Here is a 19514-nt window from a genome sequence, read left to right on the forward strand (position 1 = left end):
CGCATGCGCCGTCATTCGGACCTTGCGTCGCGTCTCCAGCGTTTCGCGTCAAACTAAAAACTTCTGAAAACGCGCCTCGAGACCCTTGCGTCCAGTTCCCCGGTATGCACCAGCAGCTGACTGGATTATGACTCAGCCCATGTTCACAGTGACTATTCGCGTTCAAGAAGGACTTTCCTGAACTGCAGGTAGCCTAGAGCTAGATTTTCCTCCAAGGAGGAAAAATCATGTGAAGTTTACAGAAGAATTTGGATTGTTTGGGGGGAAGCTTTTTGAGGAAAACCTCTTCAAGAGAAAGAAGTTGGTTTAAACCCAGTTCGGCTGAGGGAGAATTATGGACCGTGCTTCGTAAAGGCATTACTGTCTCCGTACAGGTGTGTCGACGAATGTAGGTAAGAGATTCATCGCGTTTATATTGTCTATAAATGTGTAGGCTACATTTATTCAGTTCGTTCCTGTCTTTATAGTTAGCCTGTGCGAACCAGCAATAAGTATATGTTTCGTCTTTTTTGTCGTAGGGGAAGTCCAATATTTAGGGCCCGAGCACCGAGGTGCGAGGACCCTCTTGTATCTGCTTTGTTTTTTATTATTATTATTCTTCTTCTTCTTCTTCTTCTCCCGAATGAATCGCATTTTTGAGGGCTTTAACATGCTCAAAAAGTCATGAAACTTTGCACACTCGTCAAACCTGGTGAAAATTTTCGTCTGATATAGGATTCAGAAGAGGGTGTGGCAAAATGGCTCGACAGCGCCACCTATGCCAAGAAAATCAACAGCCTTCCAGCTATGTTTCACGTACATGCACGAAAATTGGCACACATATGTAACACACCAATACCTACAAAAAAGACTCTTGGAGCGAAATTCTAAACCCAACAGGAAGTCGGTTATTTTTAATATTATGAGCATATTTTGTGTAATTTTGGTCATTTCCATGTGTTGTATTTTAACGAACTCCTCCTAGAGAGTTCTTCAAATCAACACCAAATTTGGTATGCCTAATCTAAAGGCCTTTGCGATGTTAAATTGCGAAGATCCTGACTTTTTGTTGAAGGGCATGTCCGTGGCGGCCTGGCGAATTTCGATGATTCGCCATGAAAAATGAAGTTGCTATAACTCACACATACAATGACCAATCTGCCCCAAACTTCACATGTTTGATGAGACTCCGAACCTGAACAGATTGACATGCCCATATTCAGTTATAGTCATAGCGCCACCTATTGGCAACAGGAAGTGACATATTTTACGCTGCGACGAACTACTCCTAGAAATTTTATGACATCAATGTCTTTTTTGTGGTCAGTCTAATCTAAAGGCCTGTGCGATGTTCAGTTGTGAAGATCTTGAGTTTTCGTTAAAAGGCTTGTTCATGGCGCCGCGACGAAGTTCGATGTCTCGCCATGCGAATAAAAGATGTTATAACTCAGGCATAAGATGTCCGATCTTCCCCAAACTTCACATGTGTGATAAGAGTCCTGGCCTGAACAGATCTTCAGGCCAATATTCCACCGGGTGTGGCAGAATGGCTCTATAGCGCCACCTATACACTTTCAACGGAGTGCGCCTCGAGCTATGTTTCACGTACATGTACAAAAATTGGTACACACATGTAACACTCCAATACCTACAAAAAAGTCTCTTGGTACGAAATCCGGATCCCAACAGGAAGTCGGTTATTTTGAATTTTCCCTTCAAAATTGCTGTTGTTTTTGCCATTTTCAGAGGTTGTACTTTAACGAACTCCTCCTAGAGATTTATTCAGATCAACACCAAACTTGGTCAGTGTAATCTAAAGCCCTTTGCGATAATAAATTGCGAAGGACTTGAGGTTTCGTTAAAGGGCGGGTCCATGGCGGCCTGACAAATTTCGATGTTTCGCCATGAAAAAGGAAGTTGCTGTAACTCAGACATACAATGTCCAATCTGCCCCAAACTTCACATGTTGGATAAGACTCTTGACCTGAACAGATCTACATGCCAATATTCAGTTATAGTCATAGCGCCACCTATTGGCAACAGGAAGTTACATATTTTACACTGCGACAAACTACTCCTAGAAATTTTATGACATCAATGTCTTTTTTGTGGTCAGTCTAATCTAAAGACCTGTGTGATGTTTAGTTGTGAAGATCTTGAGTTTTTGTTAAAAGGTGTGTCCATGGCGCCGTGATGAAGTTCAATGTCTCGCCATGGGAATAAAAGATGTTATAACTCAGGCATAAAATGTCCGATCTTGCCCAAACTTCACTTGTGTGATAAGGGTCCTGGCCTGGACAGATCTGAAGGCCAATATTCCATCGAGTGTGGCAAAATGGCTCAATAGCGCCACCTATACACTTTCAACGGAGTGCGTATACACTTTAAACGGAGTGCGCCTTGAGCTATGTTTCACGTACATGTACAAAAATTGGTACACATATGTAACACACCAATATCTACGAAAAAGTCTCTTGGTACGAAGTCCGAATACCAACAGGAAGTCAGTTATTTGGAATTTTCTCTGCAAAATTAGTGTTGTTTTGGCCATTTTCAGGGGTTGTACTTTAACGAACTCCTCCTAGATATTTATTCAGATCAACACCAAACTTGGTCAGTGTAATCTAAAGCCTTTTGCGATCTTAAATTGCGAAGATCTTGAGGTTTCGTTAAAGGGCGTGTCCATGGCGGCCTGACAAATTTCATTGTTTCGCCATGAAATAGGATGTTGTTGTAACTCAGGCATAAAATGTCCAATCCTCCCCAAACCTCACATGTTCGATAAAAGTCCTGCCCTGAACACATCTGAAGGCCAATATTCCATTTTAATGATAGCGCCACCTGCTGGCAACAGGAAGATTGGCACATATATGGAATAAACATTGATATATTCTACTTATATTTATGAGTTTAAACGCATATTTCTCACCGTTCACCTATTAACTAAAGCCACTCGCTGCCGGTGAGCCCGGGTGCGAGGGCCCGTTCATCGCTGCTTGCAGCTTTAATTTTTAATGTGTTTCAAATAGATTTAAGTAGATATCAAAACTGAATAAAAAAATTAAAATAAAAAAGTTTTTTTCCCCTGAATGGTCTATTACACTCATGCTTGTACCCCATACTTATACACTGGAATGGAATTTTATACATTTATACTAATGATGGAAGCTCGGCTCATTTACGAGAATCGGTTCTTTCGAACTGTTCGCTTTAAACCGATTCAGTGATACAACGCAATAATCTTTCTCGCATATTTGAAACTCTGGGTTTGTTGCAGCCAGCATGGCTCTTAGAAAAAAAAGTAAATTTGAACATAAATACAATTTGTTACAATATATTATTATTATTTTTTAATAAAAAATACATTCTGAAGAACCTATATGAACGAGTCGTTCTGTTCATTGATTCACAAAAAAGTTTAGAATCAAAACAACTTCGCTATTATATGCGTTCTAAATTCAGTATTTTATCATGCAGACCGAGTTTTCTTTATGCGAATTACATTCCATAGAATATTAATCTCTCAATGGGTTGATGTCACACGGTTTAAGGGCTATTTTGTCCTGTAGCGGAGATGGGGGGCTGTTGGAGATGGTGCTACACGACGTGCATCTGCTGCTTGTCTGAAGATGAGAAGAACGCCGTCGCCATACACAATGAAATCAAAAGAATCCTCGCTGACCAGAAGAAACGAGAACGCAGAGAAATCAAAGTGCTTTTATTAGGTGAGACGTTTTAACTATTCAAATGTATTTAAAAGTCATTAGAAGCACAACTGTGGACACTGAAAACATCACCAAAGGAGCTGAAGACTTTCAATGTTCTTGACAGGTGAGAACATCTCTGAGTCATTAACTGGGAAGGGAGTGAACCATTGTCTGAAAAATACTTGTTTATGCATGTTCCTACCGATGCATAAAAATATGTATTTAAAAAAAAAAAAACAAACAAAAAAATACAACCTGCACTGTTTTATTTTTTATTTATTTTTTTATTACTGCTGAAGAGCGTCACCAAACCTGAAAACCAGATTAAAGTTGTGGCACGTTAAATTGTGAATAAAGGTGTTATAACTGCTTTACATGTCACATTACCTTTTAATTATTGGTGTGGCACCTACATGGAGACGGTTGTAGCTGGCCAGTTAGCTAGTATGACTAATCTCTTTATCAGCTTTCAAATTTGTCACATGATGTCTCGAGGGACACATTCTTGAGTGATCAAGTAATCGGGGCATGCCTGCTTTTTTTTTTTTTTTCTTGGCCTATTGCCTTCTTTGACAATGCAGTGGGTAAAAACTGCTCACACTGATTTGTTTTGATGTGATTGGTGATTGTTTGCCTGTCAAATATTTGCCGTTTGAGAAACGGCGAGAACAGCCTGAGTCACTGGTAACTGGTTAATGCTTGTCGGCTTTAATCAGTTAAACCAAAACAAAGCGAGAAAAATTGTTGTAGACTTCACAGCAGAGAATTTCCCCCGATGTTGGAGGACACCTCGGTTCAAAGGCATCCAAACACATCTGGCTGCATGCTTTCTGACAGTCTCCAGCTGTCAGTCTAAACACGGTGAAAACATCTCGCTTTGTGAGATCTCTGTTATGAGGACAGAGAGCATTCCTTTGTGTGTGAATAAAGCCTTGTATATTATCATTGCATGTTGCATTCCTTTCGGTTCTCCATTTTTGTCATACCATGACCTGGTTTCAGAACTAGTTTTTGATATTCCTATTCTGCTTCATGTAATATTTTTTTTCTTATGGGTTTCAGGCACCGGAGAAAGCGGGAAGACGACTTTTATCAAGCAGATGAGGATTATTCACGGCAAGGGCTTTTCCGAAGAAGACAGGCGTGGCTACACTAAACTGGTTTTCCAGAACATCTTCACAGCAATGAAGGCTCTGACAGCGGCCATGAACACCTTAAAGATTCCCTATGGTAACCCACAAAACGAGGTAAACTGCCCGAGAAAATCTCTGATTGCTTCCCAGTCCCTCACAGTTTTAAATCTGAAATTAAATGCACAACATCTGTACATTTAAATATACAAATCATCAACTTTTATGTATGTATATATGTGTGTGTTACGTCGCACACACGAGGAACACAGGAACGAAGGCGCAAGAAGACACAGAGTAAAGTAAATCAAAACGTTTTTTTTTGACAAAGGCTGGGGATCACAGGACTCGACACATCAGGATGACATTCAATTCAATTCAAGTTTATTTGTATTGCGCTTTTTACAATACGAATCGTTACAAAGCAACTTTACAGAAAATTATGTTTCTACAATATTTAGTTGTAGCTTATGGTGGTGACTGTCAGTTTGTGCACGTTTGACAGGATTTTTAGAAAAAATTAATACAAGACGTAGTCAGCTAGACGATGAACATTATTAATATTATTAATTAATAATTGTTATATGATGCAGTCACACTTGTAGCAATATTTGTTAGTTCTGTTTGTTGATTCAGCGTTAGCATCATCTGGGGTCCTCTGAGTGTCAGCATCATCTCTTCTCAGGTGTTCTGGATCCAGACTGGAGCTTGTGTAAACCCTAGTTACCACGGGATGTATCCCGTGGCAAAACATAGAAACAAAATAGACATAGGTTCTGATCCAACAAAAAATTAGTTTAACCCAAGCTAATGAATAAAAATGCACATTTGATCAGATTTTGATTTGATTTAAGAGATACATTATTCAAATGTTTGGCGAAAGAGATGCATTTTTAATCTAGATTTAAACAGAGGGAGTGTGTCTGGACCCCGAACATTATCAGGAAGGCTATTCCAGAGTTTGGGAGCCAAATGTGAAAAAGCTCTACCTCCTTTAGTGGACTTTGCTATCCTAGGAACTACCAAAAGTCCAGCGTTTTGTGACCTTAGGGTGCGTGATGGATTGTAGCGTGGTAGAAGGCTAGTTAGGTACGCAGGAGCTAAACCATTTAGGGCCTTAGTTAGGGCCCTAGGTAAGTAATGATCATTTGTAACTTATACAAAACTTAATAGGTAGCCAGTGCAGAGACTGTAAAATTGGGGTAATATGATCATATTTTCTTGACCTGGTAAGGACTCTAGCTTCTGCATTTTGGACTACCTGTAGCTTGTTTATTGATGAAGCAGGACAACCACCTAGAAGTGCATTACAATAGTCCAGTCTAGAGGTCATGAATGCATGAACTAGCTTTTCTGCATCAGAAACAGATAACATGTTGCGTAGCTTGGCAATGTTTCTAAGATGGAAGAATGCAGTTTTTGTAACATTAGAAATATGATTTTCAAAAGACAAATTCCTGTCTAATATGACACCCAGATTTCTGACTGTAGAGGAAGTAACAGAACATCCGTCTAGTGGCAAATTGTACTTTACAAGATTCTGTGTAGTGTTTTTTGGTCCAATAATTAATATCTCTGTCTTATCCGAATTTAATTGGAGAAAATTATTTGTCATCCAATCTTTTACATTTAGATAATTGAGAAGTTTCATCTGGTCTCGAGATATATAGCTGAGTATCATCAGCATAACAGTGGAAGCTAATTCTGTATTTTCTAATAATATTACCAAGGGGCAACATGTTTATTGAAAATAGAAGGGGACCTAGGACGGATCCTTGTGGCACTCCATATTTTCTGATGATAAATGAGATGACACCCCATTTAAGTAAACAAAATGGTAGCGGACAGGTAGGATCTAAACCATATTAAAGCCTTCCCTTGAATACCTGTATAGTTTTGTAATCAATCTATGAGTATGTCATGATCTATGGTGTCGAACGCAGCACTAAGATCAGGTAAAACTAGCAATGAGATGCAGCCTTGATCTGACGCAAGGAGCAGGTCATTTGTAATTTTAACAAGTGCAGTTTCTGTGCTATGGTGGGGCCTGAAACCTTCATACAATTCTTCATACAGATCATTTTTGTGCAGGAAGGTGCTCAATTGAGCAGACACAACTTTTCTAAAATTTTTGACATAAATGGAAGATTTGAAATAGGCCTATAATTTGCCAGTACACTAGAATCTAGTTTTGGTTTCTTAATAAGAGGCTTGATAACCACCAGCTTGAATGTTTTTGGGACATGTCCTAAAGATAACGACGAGTTAATAATATTGAGAAGCAGTTCTTCTGCTACAGGTAACAACTCTTTCAGTAATTTAGTGGGTACAGGATCTAATAAACATGTTGTTGGTTTAGATACAGTGATAAGTTTATTTAGCTCATCCTGTCCCATAGTTGTAAAGCACTGCAGTTTATCTTTGGGTGCGATGGATGAAACTGAATTGTTAGACGCTGCAGAATCTACATTTGTTATTGTATTTCTAATGTTATCTATTTTATCAGTGAAGAAATTCATAAAGTCATTACTATTTAACGTTGATGGAATATTTGAATCAGGCGGCATCTGGTAATTTGTTAACTTAGCCACTGTGCTAAATAAAAACCTTGGATTGTTTTGGTTATTTTCTATGAGTTTGTGTATATGCTCTGCCCTAGCAGTTTTTAGAGCCTGTCTATAGCTGGACATACTGTTTTTCCATGCAATTCTAAAAACTTCCAAGTTAGTTTTTCTCCATTTGCGCTCAAGACTACGAGTTACTTTCTTGACAGAGTGAGTATTACTGTTATACCATGGCACAGTACGTTTTTCTCTAACTTTTTTCAATTTGATTGGGGCAACAGCTTCTAATGTATTAGAGAAAATAGTGCCCATGTTGTCAGTCATTTCGTCTAATTCATGTGTATTTTTGGGTACAAATAGCAGTTGAGATAGATCAGGCAGGTTATTTGCGAATCTGTCTTTGGTGGCTGGAACAATAGTTCTGCCCAGACGGTATCGCTGAGACATATAGTTAATATCAGTTATACGCAGCATGCACAATAGAAGGAAATGGTCTGTAATATCATCACTTTGAGGTACAATATCTATAGCAGTAAGATCGATTCCATGAGATATAATTAAATCTAGTGTATGATTAAAACGATGAGTGGGCCCGGTGACATTTTGCTTGACTCCAAAAGATTTTATTAGGTCAGTAAATGCAAGTCCTAAAGTATCATTTGTATTATCAACGTGAATATTAAAATCTACCATGATTAGCGCTTTATCAACTGTAACTAGAAGGTCTGAGAGGAAATCTGCAAATTCTTTCAGGAATTCTGTATACGGCCCTGGTGGTCTATACACAGTAGCCAGAGCAAGAGATACATTCGATTTCTTTTGCATGTCTGACAGAGTAACATTTAGCAGAAGTATTTCAAAAGAGTAAAACCTGTATCCTGTTTTCTGGGTAACATTGAGACTATCACTATATATTGTTGCAAGACCTCCGCCACGACCAGTCTGACGGGGCTCATGCTTATAGCAGTAGTTTGGTGGAGTAGACTCATTTAGACCAAAATAATCATTTGGTTTTAGCCAGGTTTCAGTCAAGCAGAGTGACATGACATTCAACGGCTGACAAAGAACAAGAACACGAACTAGAACACACTTTAAATACACTGGACCATGGAGAACACCTGGGAACGAATTAATAAACACAGCTAGAGACGAATACACACAAACGAGGGCCATGACAGGGGACTGGAGTCTTCCCTGGGCTTAATAGAGGATCGGGAGCCCTTCCTGGGATTGACTGGGGATCAGGAGCACGTCCTTGGCTCGGCGGGGGATCAGGAGCCCTTCCTGGGTTGAACTGAGAATTTGGAGCCCTCTGTGGGTTATGTTTTGGGGCATGGGTGACACTGGAGTGAAATGGGGGCCTTAGGTGACACCCTTCTCCTCACACTAGTCTCCTCTTCTGGATTGGGGGGGAACAGGCATGGTCTGGGCCCATAATGGAGCGAACTATAGAGGGAACACAAGATGTGGCAGTGGTGTAGGGAACATGGAGGACATGGTGGTGCAGGCAGTTCAGGAGGTCACGGCCCCAGCCCCCAACTCGGCCTCTATATGGCTGGAGCCCTACTACCCCCCACCCCTCCAAAACAAAAATGACTTGGGGACATTTATGGGTTCCAAGGCCCTCCATGGGCCATGACAGGGGACTGGAGCCCTCTCTGGGCTTCTTACATCAGCCTGATAAGCAGGCTGCAGATAGCCCCGGCTGGTGGGCTTGACAACAGCAACAGCGCAGCCGGCACACTTCACAGCAGGGGGGTCTTCTAACCTTGGATGACAAACGGGGGGATAAAAGGAGTGCCGATTACTGTCTTGGTCAGCCGTTCTGTCACGTCGCACACATGAAGAACACGGGGACAAAGGAGCGAGAAGACACAGAGTAAAGTAAATCAAAATGGGTTTTTTAACAAAGGCTGGGGATCACAGGACTCGACACATCAGGATGACATGACATTCAACAGCTGACAAAGAACAAGAACTAGAACACACTTTAAATATACTGGACCATGGAGAACACCTGGGAACGAATTAATAAACACAGATGGAGACGAATACACACAAATAAGGACAGGAACCGGAAGGACCATATAAGGGCATTGGAGTCACATAAGGAGCAAAACACTGACTGACAATATCTCTGTGTGTGTGTGTGTGTATGTAAATTATACCTAGCTGTGACAGCTGTTCTTTCAAATAGCATCCACACAATATGTATATAAACAAGCCTCATTTATATCCTTAGATATATGGGAAGCAGTTTCAGGAAGTGGAAATCCGTCAGATGACACATTTAGACAGAATGTATGTGGACGCGATCCGCCGACTTTGGGCTGACGATGGTATCAAGGGCTGTTACAGTCGTCGTAGAGAGTACCAGCTTCTGGACTCTACAGAATAGTAAGTATAAAAAAAAAAAATAGAGATAGATAAACTGGGATCAGGACCCTGACGCCAAGCCTTATAGCATTCTAAAGGGGTTTATATTTATAATACCGACCAGTTGACTGAATATTCGCCTGTTTATTACAAGAATACATAACAAATAAATAAATACATGGCCATGAAATTTGATTTGAGAGACAAGAAATTGAACTGAATTTTTTTTAATTACATTTCTTTTAAATGTATTTGAAGCGACTATATTCTTAGAGTTAGAATTTTTAATGAATTATAACATCATTAATATTTATTAAATCATTTATTTTAATATTATAGTAGGATATTCATTTATTAAATCTTAAATGATCAGTATTAGAATTACAGTTATATGATTACATTTATAATATTAACCGCAAAATTGATCGAATTATTACTGTTACTAACTAAATAACTAACTAATTACATAATAATAAATAAGATGATCATAATTACAATACTGATACTAATGTTTTATTAATATACTATATTATTAATAATTTATTATATTACATGAATGAATTAAATTGTATATATATTTAATGAAATGTAGTATTTCTATCCGTATTTTATCATTAGAATATAATGAAATCTTTTTATTATTTATAATATCCATTATATAAATTTTTTAGCTAATTTATTTGTAATATTATATTTTTATATGTATTAAATCATTAATAATAATAATGCATTTAATTTAATGGCACCTTTAAGGTCACCTTACAAGCAAATAAACAATAGTCTAAAAGAATAAATAGATTAATAACAATAAACAAATCCCATAAGCATCACAACGATGATGTGCACATATAACTACATTAATAATGTTAACAAATATATTTCTAACATATATTACATCAATACTAATATATGATATTAATACTAATATTAACAGGAATTTTAGCAGTTCATTTTTTGTCAAATGTTTATGTATATTATGTTTATGATAAAAACACCCAAAATGGTTTGTGCAGATCCAAAGAACACCATTGGAGGGCAATACAGCTGTATCTTTAGACAAGCTTGCAAATCCAAGCAAGTCAGTATTGCAGTAAACCACTTGGCTGCATCAGATATTAACAAGTTTTCTTTCTGTTCTCTTCTTTGATGATTGACCGATGTGTTGTCTTTTATTGTAGTCATATATTATTAACACATTTTCACTCTTCAGATTGTTATAAGATGAATAAAGTGTGTTTTTGTTTTAAAGTGGTTAGCTCACTTTAGGCCTGTTGAATTAAGGCAGTACTTCATATTGTTAAGCACATTTCCTGTAAAATCCAGCATTGTGTTCTTGTTAGTCGCTACCTAATCACTCCTTTACACAGTTCTGCACGTCCTTCTCATTCTCTCTTCCTGCTTCCCCGATCGTGCTTTCAGGTCTACAAACCTGGCCATGATAAGAAACACAAACAAACCAGGACGTTTAATTAAACTGCTGTCTAAAGCACAAACACCAATCAAGCAAAAGGCAAACATCATGGCACTTTATCAAACTCACATAGTTGTGAAGTGTTACACTAAACTATGTTTCACATTTTTTATTTTTCTTTAGCTATATGACACATTTGGACCGTATTGCGGCCCCAGAATTCATCCCCACAGCCCAGGATGTGCTCCGAGTCCGATTCCCCACCACAGGCATCAACGATTACTCCTTCAACCTGGAGAAGATCACCCTCAGGTACAGTCATGAACACTTTATAGAATTATATGATTTCATTTTCAAGTCGTTTTTTTTTTTTAAATAGTTTTGAACATTTTATATTTTATGATTTTATTTATTATTTTGTTTTGTTAAAGGAATAGTTCACCCAGAAAAAAAAGAGAAAGAAATAGCTGAAAGGGTTACCTCAGGATATCCAAAATGTAGATGAGTTTGCTTATTCATGGGAACAGATTTAGAGTAATTACATCAGTTGTTCCCCAATGGATGCTCTGGAGTGAAAGGGTGCCGTCAGAATGAGAGTCCAAACAGCTGATAAAAACATCACAATAATCCACAAGTAATCCACACCACTCCATTCCATCAATTAACAACTTGCTTCTAAGAAACAAATCCATCATTTAAAAAACTTCCAAACATAACTTCCAACTAAAATATGAGTCAAAAATGACTTTTTCACTGTAGTAAGCATTATTATGCATTATGGACAGGTATTTTGTCCATTAGTGATGGGTTAAAATTAAAATCCATCTCAATGATGGATTTATTTCTTAAAAACAAGACATTAACTGCTGGACTAGATTGTTGTGGATTACCTGTGGATTATTGTGATGTTTTTATCAGCTGTTTGGACTCTAATTCTGACGGCACCCATTCACTGCAATGTATCCATTGGTGAGCAAGTGATGTAATTTATTTCTGCAAACCTGTTCTGATGAAGAAACACACTCATCTACATCTTGGATGGCCCGAGGGTGAGTACATTTCAACAAATTTTCATTTTTGGGTGAACTAAACCTTTAATTCAAGAACCCCCTGCAATTTCCTCACAAACCTCCAGGGGTTTGTGGACCCAGTTTCAGAAACCCTGGTGTAAGAAAAGTGGTTTTCAGTAATAAGATTTAACTTCTGCCTGGCAACTACCTAGAAAACCATGGCAACAGCATAGCATTGTGCTAAAAATCACTAGGAACACCTTAGCAACTAAATAACAACACTTGAACAAACTAGCCTTGCTTGCACTCATATACTTTTCAGAAAATGTAAAACAAACATAGACATTTTTATAAAGAAGCCAGTTACAAGATGATGCAGTCTACTATATTTGGAGGCAGACATGTTTGATATATGACAACAAGGAAGTAGGAACAAATGATAAGGGGCTCACAGTTAATGTTTAATGGCTTTAGTTCAGACAGAACGTTTCAAGATTAAACAACTGAAGTGAATCCCGGTCTTAACACTTTTTATCTGAAGGATTGTGGATGTGGGTGGTCAGAAGTCAGAGAGGCGGAAATGGATCCATTGCTTTGAGAACGTGACGTCGCTCATATTTTTAGCCTCCCTCAGCGAGTACGACCAGGTGCTGGAGGAGAACAACAGGGAGGTAAGAGACTCCTTCACCCCAGTCTGCCTGGATCTCTCTCGTCCTAATCGATTGCTTTGATCAGTATATCTTGAGTTGCACTTGTAAAGGCCCGAGTCATATTTCAGTGCAACTCAGAGACAAAAGGAAATGTGCATATTTCTAATCTGCATAAAGATATAAATAAATTATGTAATTAATTACTTTTGTTATTGTTAAATAAACCAAATGGTTGCTAACTAAAACATTTAATAAAATTAAAAATAAAATAAGAATACTAATATAAAATATAACTTATTATATAACTAAAATATATACTATACTAACAATAAAACTATAAACATTACATGAAAACGTTAAAAACTTTAATGGAAATTTGAAATTAGAAGTATAATTTGAATTACTGAAACTAAAACTGCATAAAGATTTATGAAAAACGAATACAAATTACAAATAATAACAAAATTACTTAAAATAATTGTAAAAAAAATGAAAAAAATGCAATGAAATCATTCAAGATATTAATCAATTATATAGTAGTATGTAATTAATACTAAAATAATGCTTGTTCAGTATCAGTAAGGACATATTTACATGATAATCAGATAAAAAAATATTAGCATGTGGATACACTTCATTTAAACTACATATCACAAATGAATTATTTATTTTAATTATTACATTTATAAAAATTACATAAGTACTAATTAAATAAAATTTGATTAAATTCTCTACAAAAAATGGCAACATTTTACAAAAACTAATTTATATATATATGTTTTTTGCATTATATTTATTGTATTATAGTAATGAATAAAAAACTATTTTCATATTAAAATAGGCTACTGACAGGTTTTAATTGTTATTGCCACAATACAAAACATCTCAATTGTCTTAAAATATGCTTAATTTTATTTATGCAAAAATATGTATTTTTTGTCATTAAGATAAAACATGACACAGACATTTCTTGACAGATTCACGCTCCGTTATTTCAACGTTTGTGTGAACCTGCACCGAAACGCTGCACTGACAAATTGCGTAATCTCTCTTGCACCTAGTGTCTCTCTCATTTAATTAACTTCTGCTGTGAATGCTTGCTCTCTCCGGCTCCAGAACCGCATGAAAGAGAGCCTGTCACTCTTCTACACCACCATCCACTCGCCATGGTTCGCAAGTTCCTCCATCATCCTCTTCCTAAACAAGATGGACATCCTGGAGGAAAAGATCAAGACTTCAGACCTAAAAACTTACTTCGCAGGGTTTGACGGTATGGAAATAAGTATTTGTGCACCAACAATTCAAGAAATCTGCCTCTTAAAAATAAATATTATGGGATGAGAATATCAGGCTGTCGGAATTGACAATGCAGTCAGAACATGTTTTGCTTCACAGCAGATGGTGTAGGACTGATATTAGTTTGTTATTGCTGATAGAGAAGCAGTATTTGTGGCAATGGCCCCAGTTTGATCACTGTTGATCTCTCGCCCAACCAAAAATAGCCAATTCCATGCATTTACATCCAGAAAGAGTGGCTCCATCCTTGAGATTTAAAGAGAACTGCTCTTAAAATGTGCCTTATAAAAGCATAATAGTTCAATTTAAAGAGACAGTACACCTAAAAATAAAAAAATCTATTGTAATATATTATCATATATAATTGACCTGAATTTCAGCGTCATTACTCCAGTCTTCAGTGTCACGAGATCTTTTAGATATCATTCTAATATGCTGCTTAAACTTTATCAATATTATTGGTGCTCAATTATTAATAACGGATCTAAAGTTATATTGAAGCAAGTTTTATTTATATATATTTTAGTGGAAACCGTAATATATTTTTTTCAGGATTCTTTGGTGAATAGAAGGTTTAAAAAAAACATAATTTATTAGAAATAGAAACCGTTTTATTAAATCTTTTAAGAAAATAGTGTTTTGAAAGAATCTCTTATGTCCACCAAGGCTTCATTTTTATTTATTTTTTATTTTATGAATAATACATTTTGAAATCTTACTACAGTTTAAAACCCCTTAACTGTCACTCACATTTTTTAAAATAGACTTTATAGAGCACGATCCAAACGTAAATTTTTTATAATTCATGAATTAAGACATTTTTATAACATGATATTGATGCATGATATTGATAATTTACATGGTAATGCAATGTCTGATTTTAAAATGGGTTTTAAATGATGAATTTTGAGATTTTAAGTTTTCATTTGATATATAATTTCTAAAGATTTCTAAAATGTGATAGAGAAAAAGGCAACGAAGAAGTCTTTTTTTAACAAAGGTCAAAACTCCTGTTATAATGTAGATTTTTGAGGGCGCACTCTTGTCATAAATTAATCTATTACTTTTCCACATCATTTTTAACAAAAAACATTGGTAAAATATATATTTGGGAGTCTTAGACCTTTCCAACGATATATAGTTTGTCAAGATTAGATTAGATTTAATTGTAATATAGTGAAGTAAATGTAAGCATCCCGTATACGGGACGGGGTGACAGTTAAAGGGTTAAAAGACCTGCTTATATGATGTTAAATGATGATTCTTTCTCTCGCCTTTATTATTCCTGGCTCTATAATTTGCATGTGGCGCTCCCAGTTTAATCGCTCTTACCTTCCAAGCTTGTACTAACTCCTCCCCTTTTCTGTGGTTTGGTGCCGCCCTCAGGCAAACGGCAGGATGCGAATGACGCCATGACGTTCATCCACAATATGTATAAACAGAGAGCTGTGAGAGCTGAGACAAAGGAGTGCAAAATCATCTACCCTCACTTCACCTGTGCCACAGACACCAATAACATCCGGAAGGTTTTCAATGACGTTAAAGACACTGTCCTTATCAAGTCACTGCAGGAATACGGAGTGCTCTGAGCAGCCCATTTCTTTCAGGACACGGCCTGCTTCTGCCAACCTAATAAACTGAGCTTGGTGCGACGCACACCTCTACACAGCCTTTCGTTTCTCTGTCTATTGCTCCATCTATTCCTATTTTCCTACTGTTTTGGTGGATAAAAACATCAGATGACACATTCTCCAAATTAAATCATTTGAACATTGCCAGACGTCTACTTAAAGCGGCATCACTCTGAAGGAATGAGGAAGCGGTCATATCGCACCTCAGACTTTGACAGGAATGCCACACAACAGGCAGATTTTCAGCGTGTTTTGGTTTCGAGGGGGTGGCAGGAATTTTACTCCATAGCTGCTGGCAAGAATGACCTGAGAAATACAAAGCAACGTTTGGCTGATCTGTACTGGGGCACATGCTCAGTTTCTTGGCCAAAAATGTGACTTTACTGATTGAAATCGGACCAAAAAGTTAAATGGAAGACTGTTTATGCCACAGAATAAAGATATAAATAAATAAAGATAACCTGTTATCGCACAATTCAATATTTTTTCTCACAATTCAGATCTGATTTTGATCGTGAGATATAAACTCGCATTTACAGATAAATTCTGCTACTGTAAAAACAACAACAACATAATAAAACATAATTATGAGATGTAAACAATCAGAGAAATAAATCAAAAGTGTGGGATGTAAACTCCAGAAATAAAGTCAGAATAAATTCATCTGAGATTTGCACGTTTACGCATAGTTATATCACAATAAAGTCTGAATTGTGAGATTAAAAGACTTTTATAATATTATATATATTATATTATAAGTGTTTTCATAATTTCCTTTCTGTAACATGGAGTAGTTTTTGTAAAACACAAAAGGCAGATTGCTATATTAATGTTTGGCTCTTAAATGAAAAATGTTTACAGAGAAATTGCACATATTTTCCTAATTACAATTTTATTTTTATTACAACGCATACTATTTTATATACAGTAAAAGTATAGTTCTTCAGGTCTGATAGTTGTGTATAACAACTGTAATAATATCTTTAACCATAAAACTGTAATTAGTTAAAAACACACACTGCATATATATGGATTAATTTAGTATCAATTCATACAAAACTCTGGTTATCTGTTCAAAATTGTCATTTAAGCATTTAAACTGATCCAATCCATCTGCTGTAATTAAAATGAGACGCTTTACATAATTTCTAATACTACTGAAGTGTGCTCACTGTGAATCATTCAGGGAAGATTACATTTGTTTAGTTATATGTTTAAAACTGGAAATTTAACTTAACGCCTTTATATTAATAAACATCACAAGTATCAGCTACACGTAGATATATTTAAGCCCTTTCCATGAATAAAGAACAAAAATACGAAGTTTCCCAACAAATGGTCGAGGAAAATAGGCAGTTAATCTTAAGAAAAGATTGATTGTGAACCTGGTGATTTCTTTTTCAGTTCATTTTGATATTTCATTTGATTCATGTGATTTGCAAGGGTTGCAACCCTGTTCCTGTTCAATTCTTTCTAAATAGAATATAAATACAATTTACTTTTGCTAGTTTCTTACTAAAAAACATCAAATGAACATAATAAATAATCAAAAACAGATTTCCCATAAGTCTAAGGAAACGATTTGCTTGCTTATTTTCTATTTACAGTTGAATGGGCAACCGAGTTGAAGGTTGAGCATGATGGATGCAGTTAACATTACAGTTTGTACAAGAACTGAGAAAATCTAATTAGATTATTTCACCTCTGCATGCTGTAATTATTATTATTTTAATTTATTTATTTATTTCTCCTTAGTTTTACTAATTTAATGTTCTCAGTGTCTTTAAGTCTGTACCAAAAGCTCCTAAAAAACACACTTGGGGAATAAATATCATTCTGATTCTGATTTTAAACAAAGTGCTATAGATATAAAATCGTTTATAAGTAACATATCTAATAGTTCTCAAAAATTGATATTTTTTTCTTTAATGCTTTGAAAAAACGAATTGTACCGTATACATGGAAAGTGCCTCTAACTTAAGCATCAATAAACTGATTTTTCCCCCCTTTTCTATCCTTTTGTTTTGTTTTTGTATATTTTTTTGTATATTTCTTTATTTAAATGTTTTCTAACTCCACCTTATTATGATGGCAGGCAAAAAGGAAGACATGAATGACGCGATGGACTACATCAGGGCCATGTACCTCAAACAAGCTTTCAACCGTGAAAATCGGAAACAGAAACACATTTACGAGCACTTCACCTGTGCAACCGACACCGACAACATCCGCAAGGTCTTCAGTGATGTCAGGAGAACCCTACTCGTCAAGGAACTGAAGTTATACGGTATGCTTTAAGATGCAGAGCGGCTTCATCTGAAATCTCCTGAGCTACAGACAATCTTAACTGATTCCTGGAAAGATGATAAAGAATTGCTAAGATCACTACATATGTTATAACACGGTGGAATGGATATCTCTGTTACTGTGTAAATACATGACTGATTCGCTGCACTTACATTTGAAAATATTTTGTTACATATTTGTGCACAATTAAGAGAAAAATATGACTTTCTGACTGTCTATACACTGAAATTAATTTCTATATTCTACCTAAATAGAGTATCAGAAAATATGAATAATTAAAAATAAAGAGACACTATTGGTTATAATTATAGTGTATGACAACATGACATGGATGTGATAGAAATATTCTATGAAATAAAATGTCACCATTTTCATGTTCAAAATTCATGCGCTCTTTGATTAAAAACTGTTTGCTAAATGAGAATCAAGTACTTCATGTGTTTATTCTATATTTACACAATAGATTCAATAAATATTGATCACTGTAAAGTCATCTATGTATTTAAAATGATGCAAACCAAATTTAAAAAACAATATGTTTTACCATCTATAAAAGAAAACTCCACGAGTATAGATCAGCGGCCATCTGATTGACAGATATCCCTCGAGCTCTATCAGTTATTAATGTTCTGGTCATTTTGTTTCAGTGTGCAGTTTGTTAATATTATGCAAAGCATACAGTCAGAGTAAATTTCATCATTAAGCTGAACTGTGCACATTTATTTTAGACATGTCTTGTTAAATTCATGGGATAAACTTATGTTCCTGAGCTGTGGGCTGACTAATTTCACGGGCAAAGCAAAGCGGACAAAATTTACAATTTAGGCTATATACCGTCTTTTTTATTTTTATTTCATAGAAATAAAGCTTCATATTATGAGAAAGATACATTCTACGACCTATCCTGCAGTCATCATGGTGAGATTAGGTTCCTTCAATCTAAAAAACAAGAATCGAAAGAGAATCGAAATCATCGATTCCAGAACCAGGAATCGGAAACGGACTCGATTCCAAAGATCTCGGAATCGAACAGCCCTCTGGAAATACAAACCGGAAGACAGAAGACAACGAGCTTTGTGCTGAAAGGGGGCGTGGCCACATAAGATCTATTAAAAATATTACAATAATACCTATAATAATATAGGTATATACAATACTATACAAATTTGAGGAGTATAAATATGATACAAAATGAACATAACAGCCAGATATTCCTGAATTTCTACTTTAAATATCTGAATTGTCCGATTCCCAAAGGATCTCCTTCGCTCTGCTCCATAACTTACTCAAGCTTGAGGATATTCTTCTAATCCCCTGCTTCACTTTCTCCTCCACACAACAATAATTTCCAGCGCCACCTATTTGCTGAACAGGGCTCAGGTTGCTCTTTAAATAATCTGGAAGGGATATTTTATGGGTTTTAGGCAGAGAACAATAACAGGGCAAGTTGTTA

General features: G+C 36.2%; 1 protein-coding gene and 1 long non-coding RNA gene across 4 annotated transcripts in view; one reads left to right on the forward strand and one right to left on the reverse strand.

The window, feature by feature from the left end:
• On the forward strand, positions 1-18479 carry LOC127942417 (guanine nucleotide-binding protein subunit alpha-11-like). 3 transcript variants are annotated; one of them, XM_052538115.1, is made up of 8 exons: positions 1-392; positions 3531-3704; positions 4749-4933; positions 9623-9777; positions 11351-11479; positions 12719-12848; positions 13944-14097; positions 15510-16297. In XM_052538115.1, the coding sequence occupies exons 2-8, from the start codon at positions 3554-3556 to the stop codon at positions 15710-15712; spliced, it is 1107 nt and encodes a 368-aa protein (XP_052394075.1). In that variant the 5' UTR covers positions 1-392; positions 3531-3553; the 3' UTR covers positions 15713-16297. The 3 variants fall into 3 exon arrangements, with proteins under 3 accessions (XP_052394075.1, XP_052394077.1, XP_052394076.1); XM_052538117.1 differs by having other exon boundaries at positions 3549-3704; XM_052538116.1 differs by lacking the exon at positions 15510-16297 and adding an exon at positions 17850-18479 and having other exon boundaries at positions 2-392.
• The window catches only part of LOC127942418 (uncharacterized), a 26344-nt gene continuing 20546 nt past the window's right edge, over positions 13717-19514 (reverse strand). Inside the window, exon 2 of the long non-coding RNA XR_008149326.1 lies at positions 13717-14042. This is a non-coding gene — a long non-coding RNA (uncharacterized LOC127942418). The remainder of the gene's footprint in view (positions 14043-19514) is intronic.

Source organism: Carassius gibelio, chromosome A22 (genome assembly GCF_023724105.1).
Source record: "Carassius gibelio isolate Cgi1373 ecotype wild population from Czech Republic chromosome A22, carGib1.2-hapl.c, whole genome shotgun sequence".
In the NCBI taxonomy this organism is placed as follows: Eukaryota; Metazoa; Chordata; class Actinopteri; order Cypriniformes; family Cyprinidae; genus Carassius; species Carassius gibelio.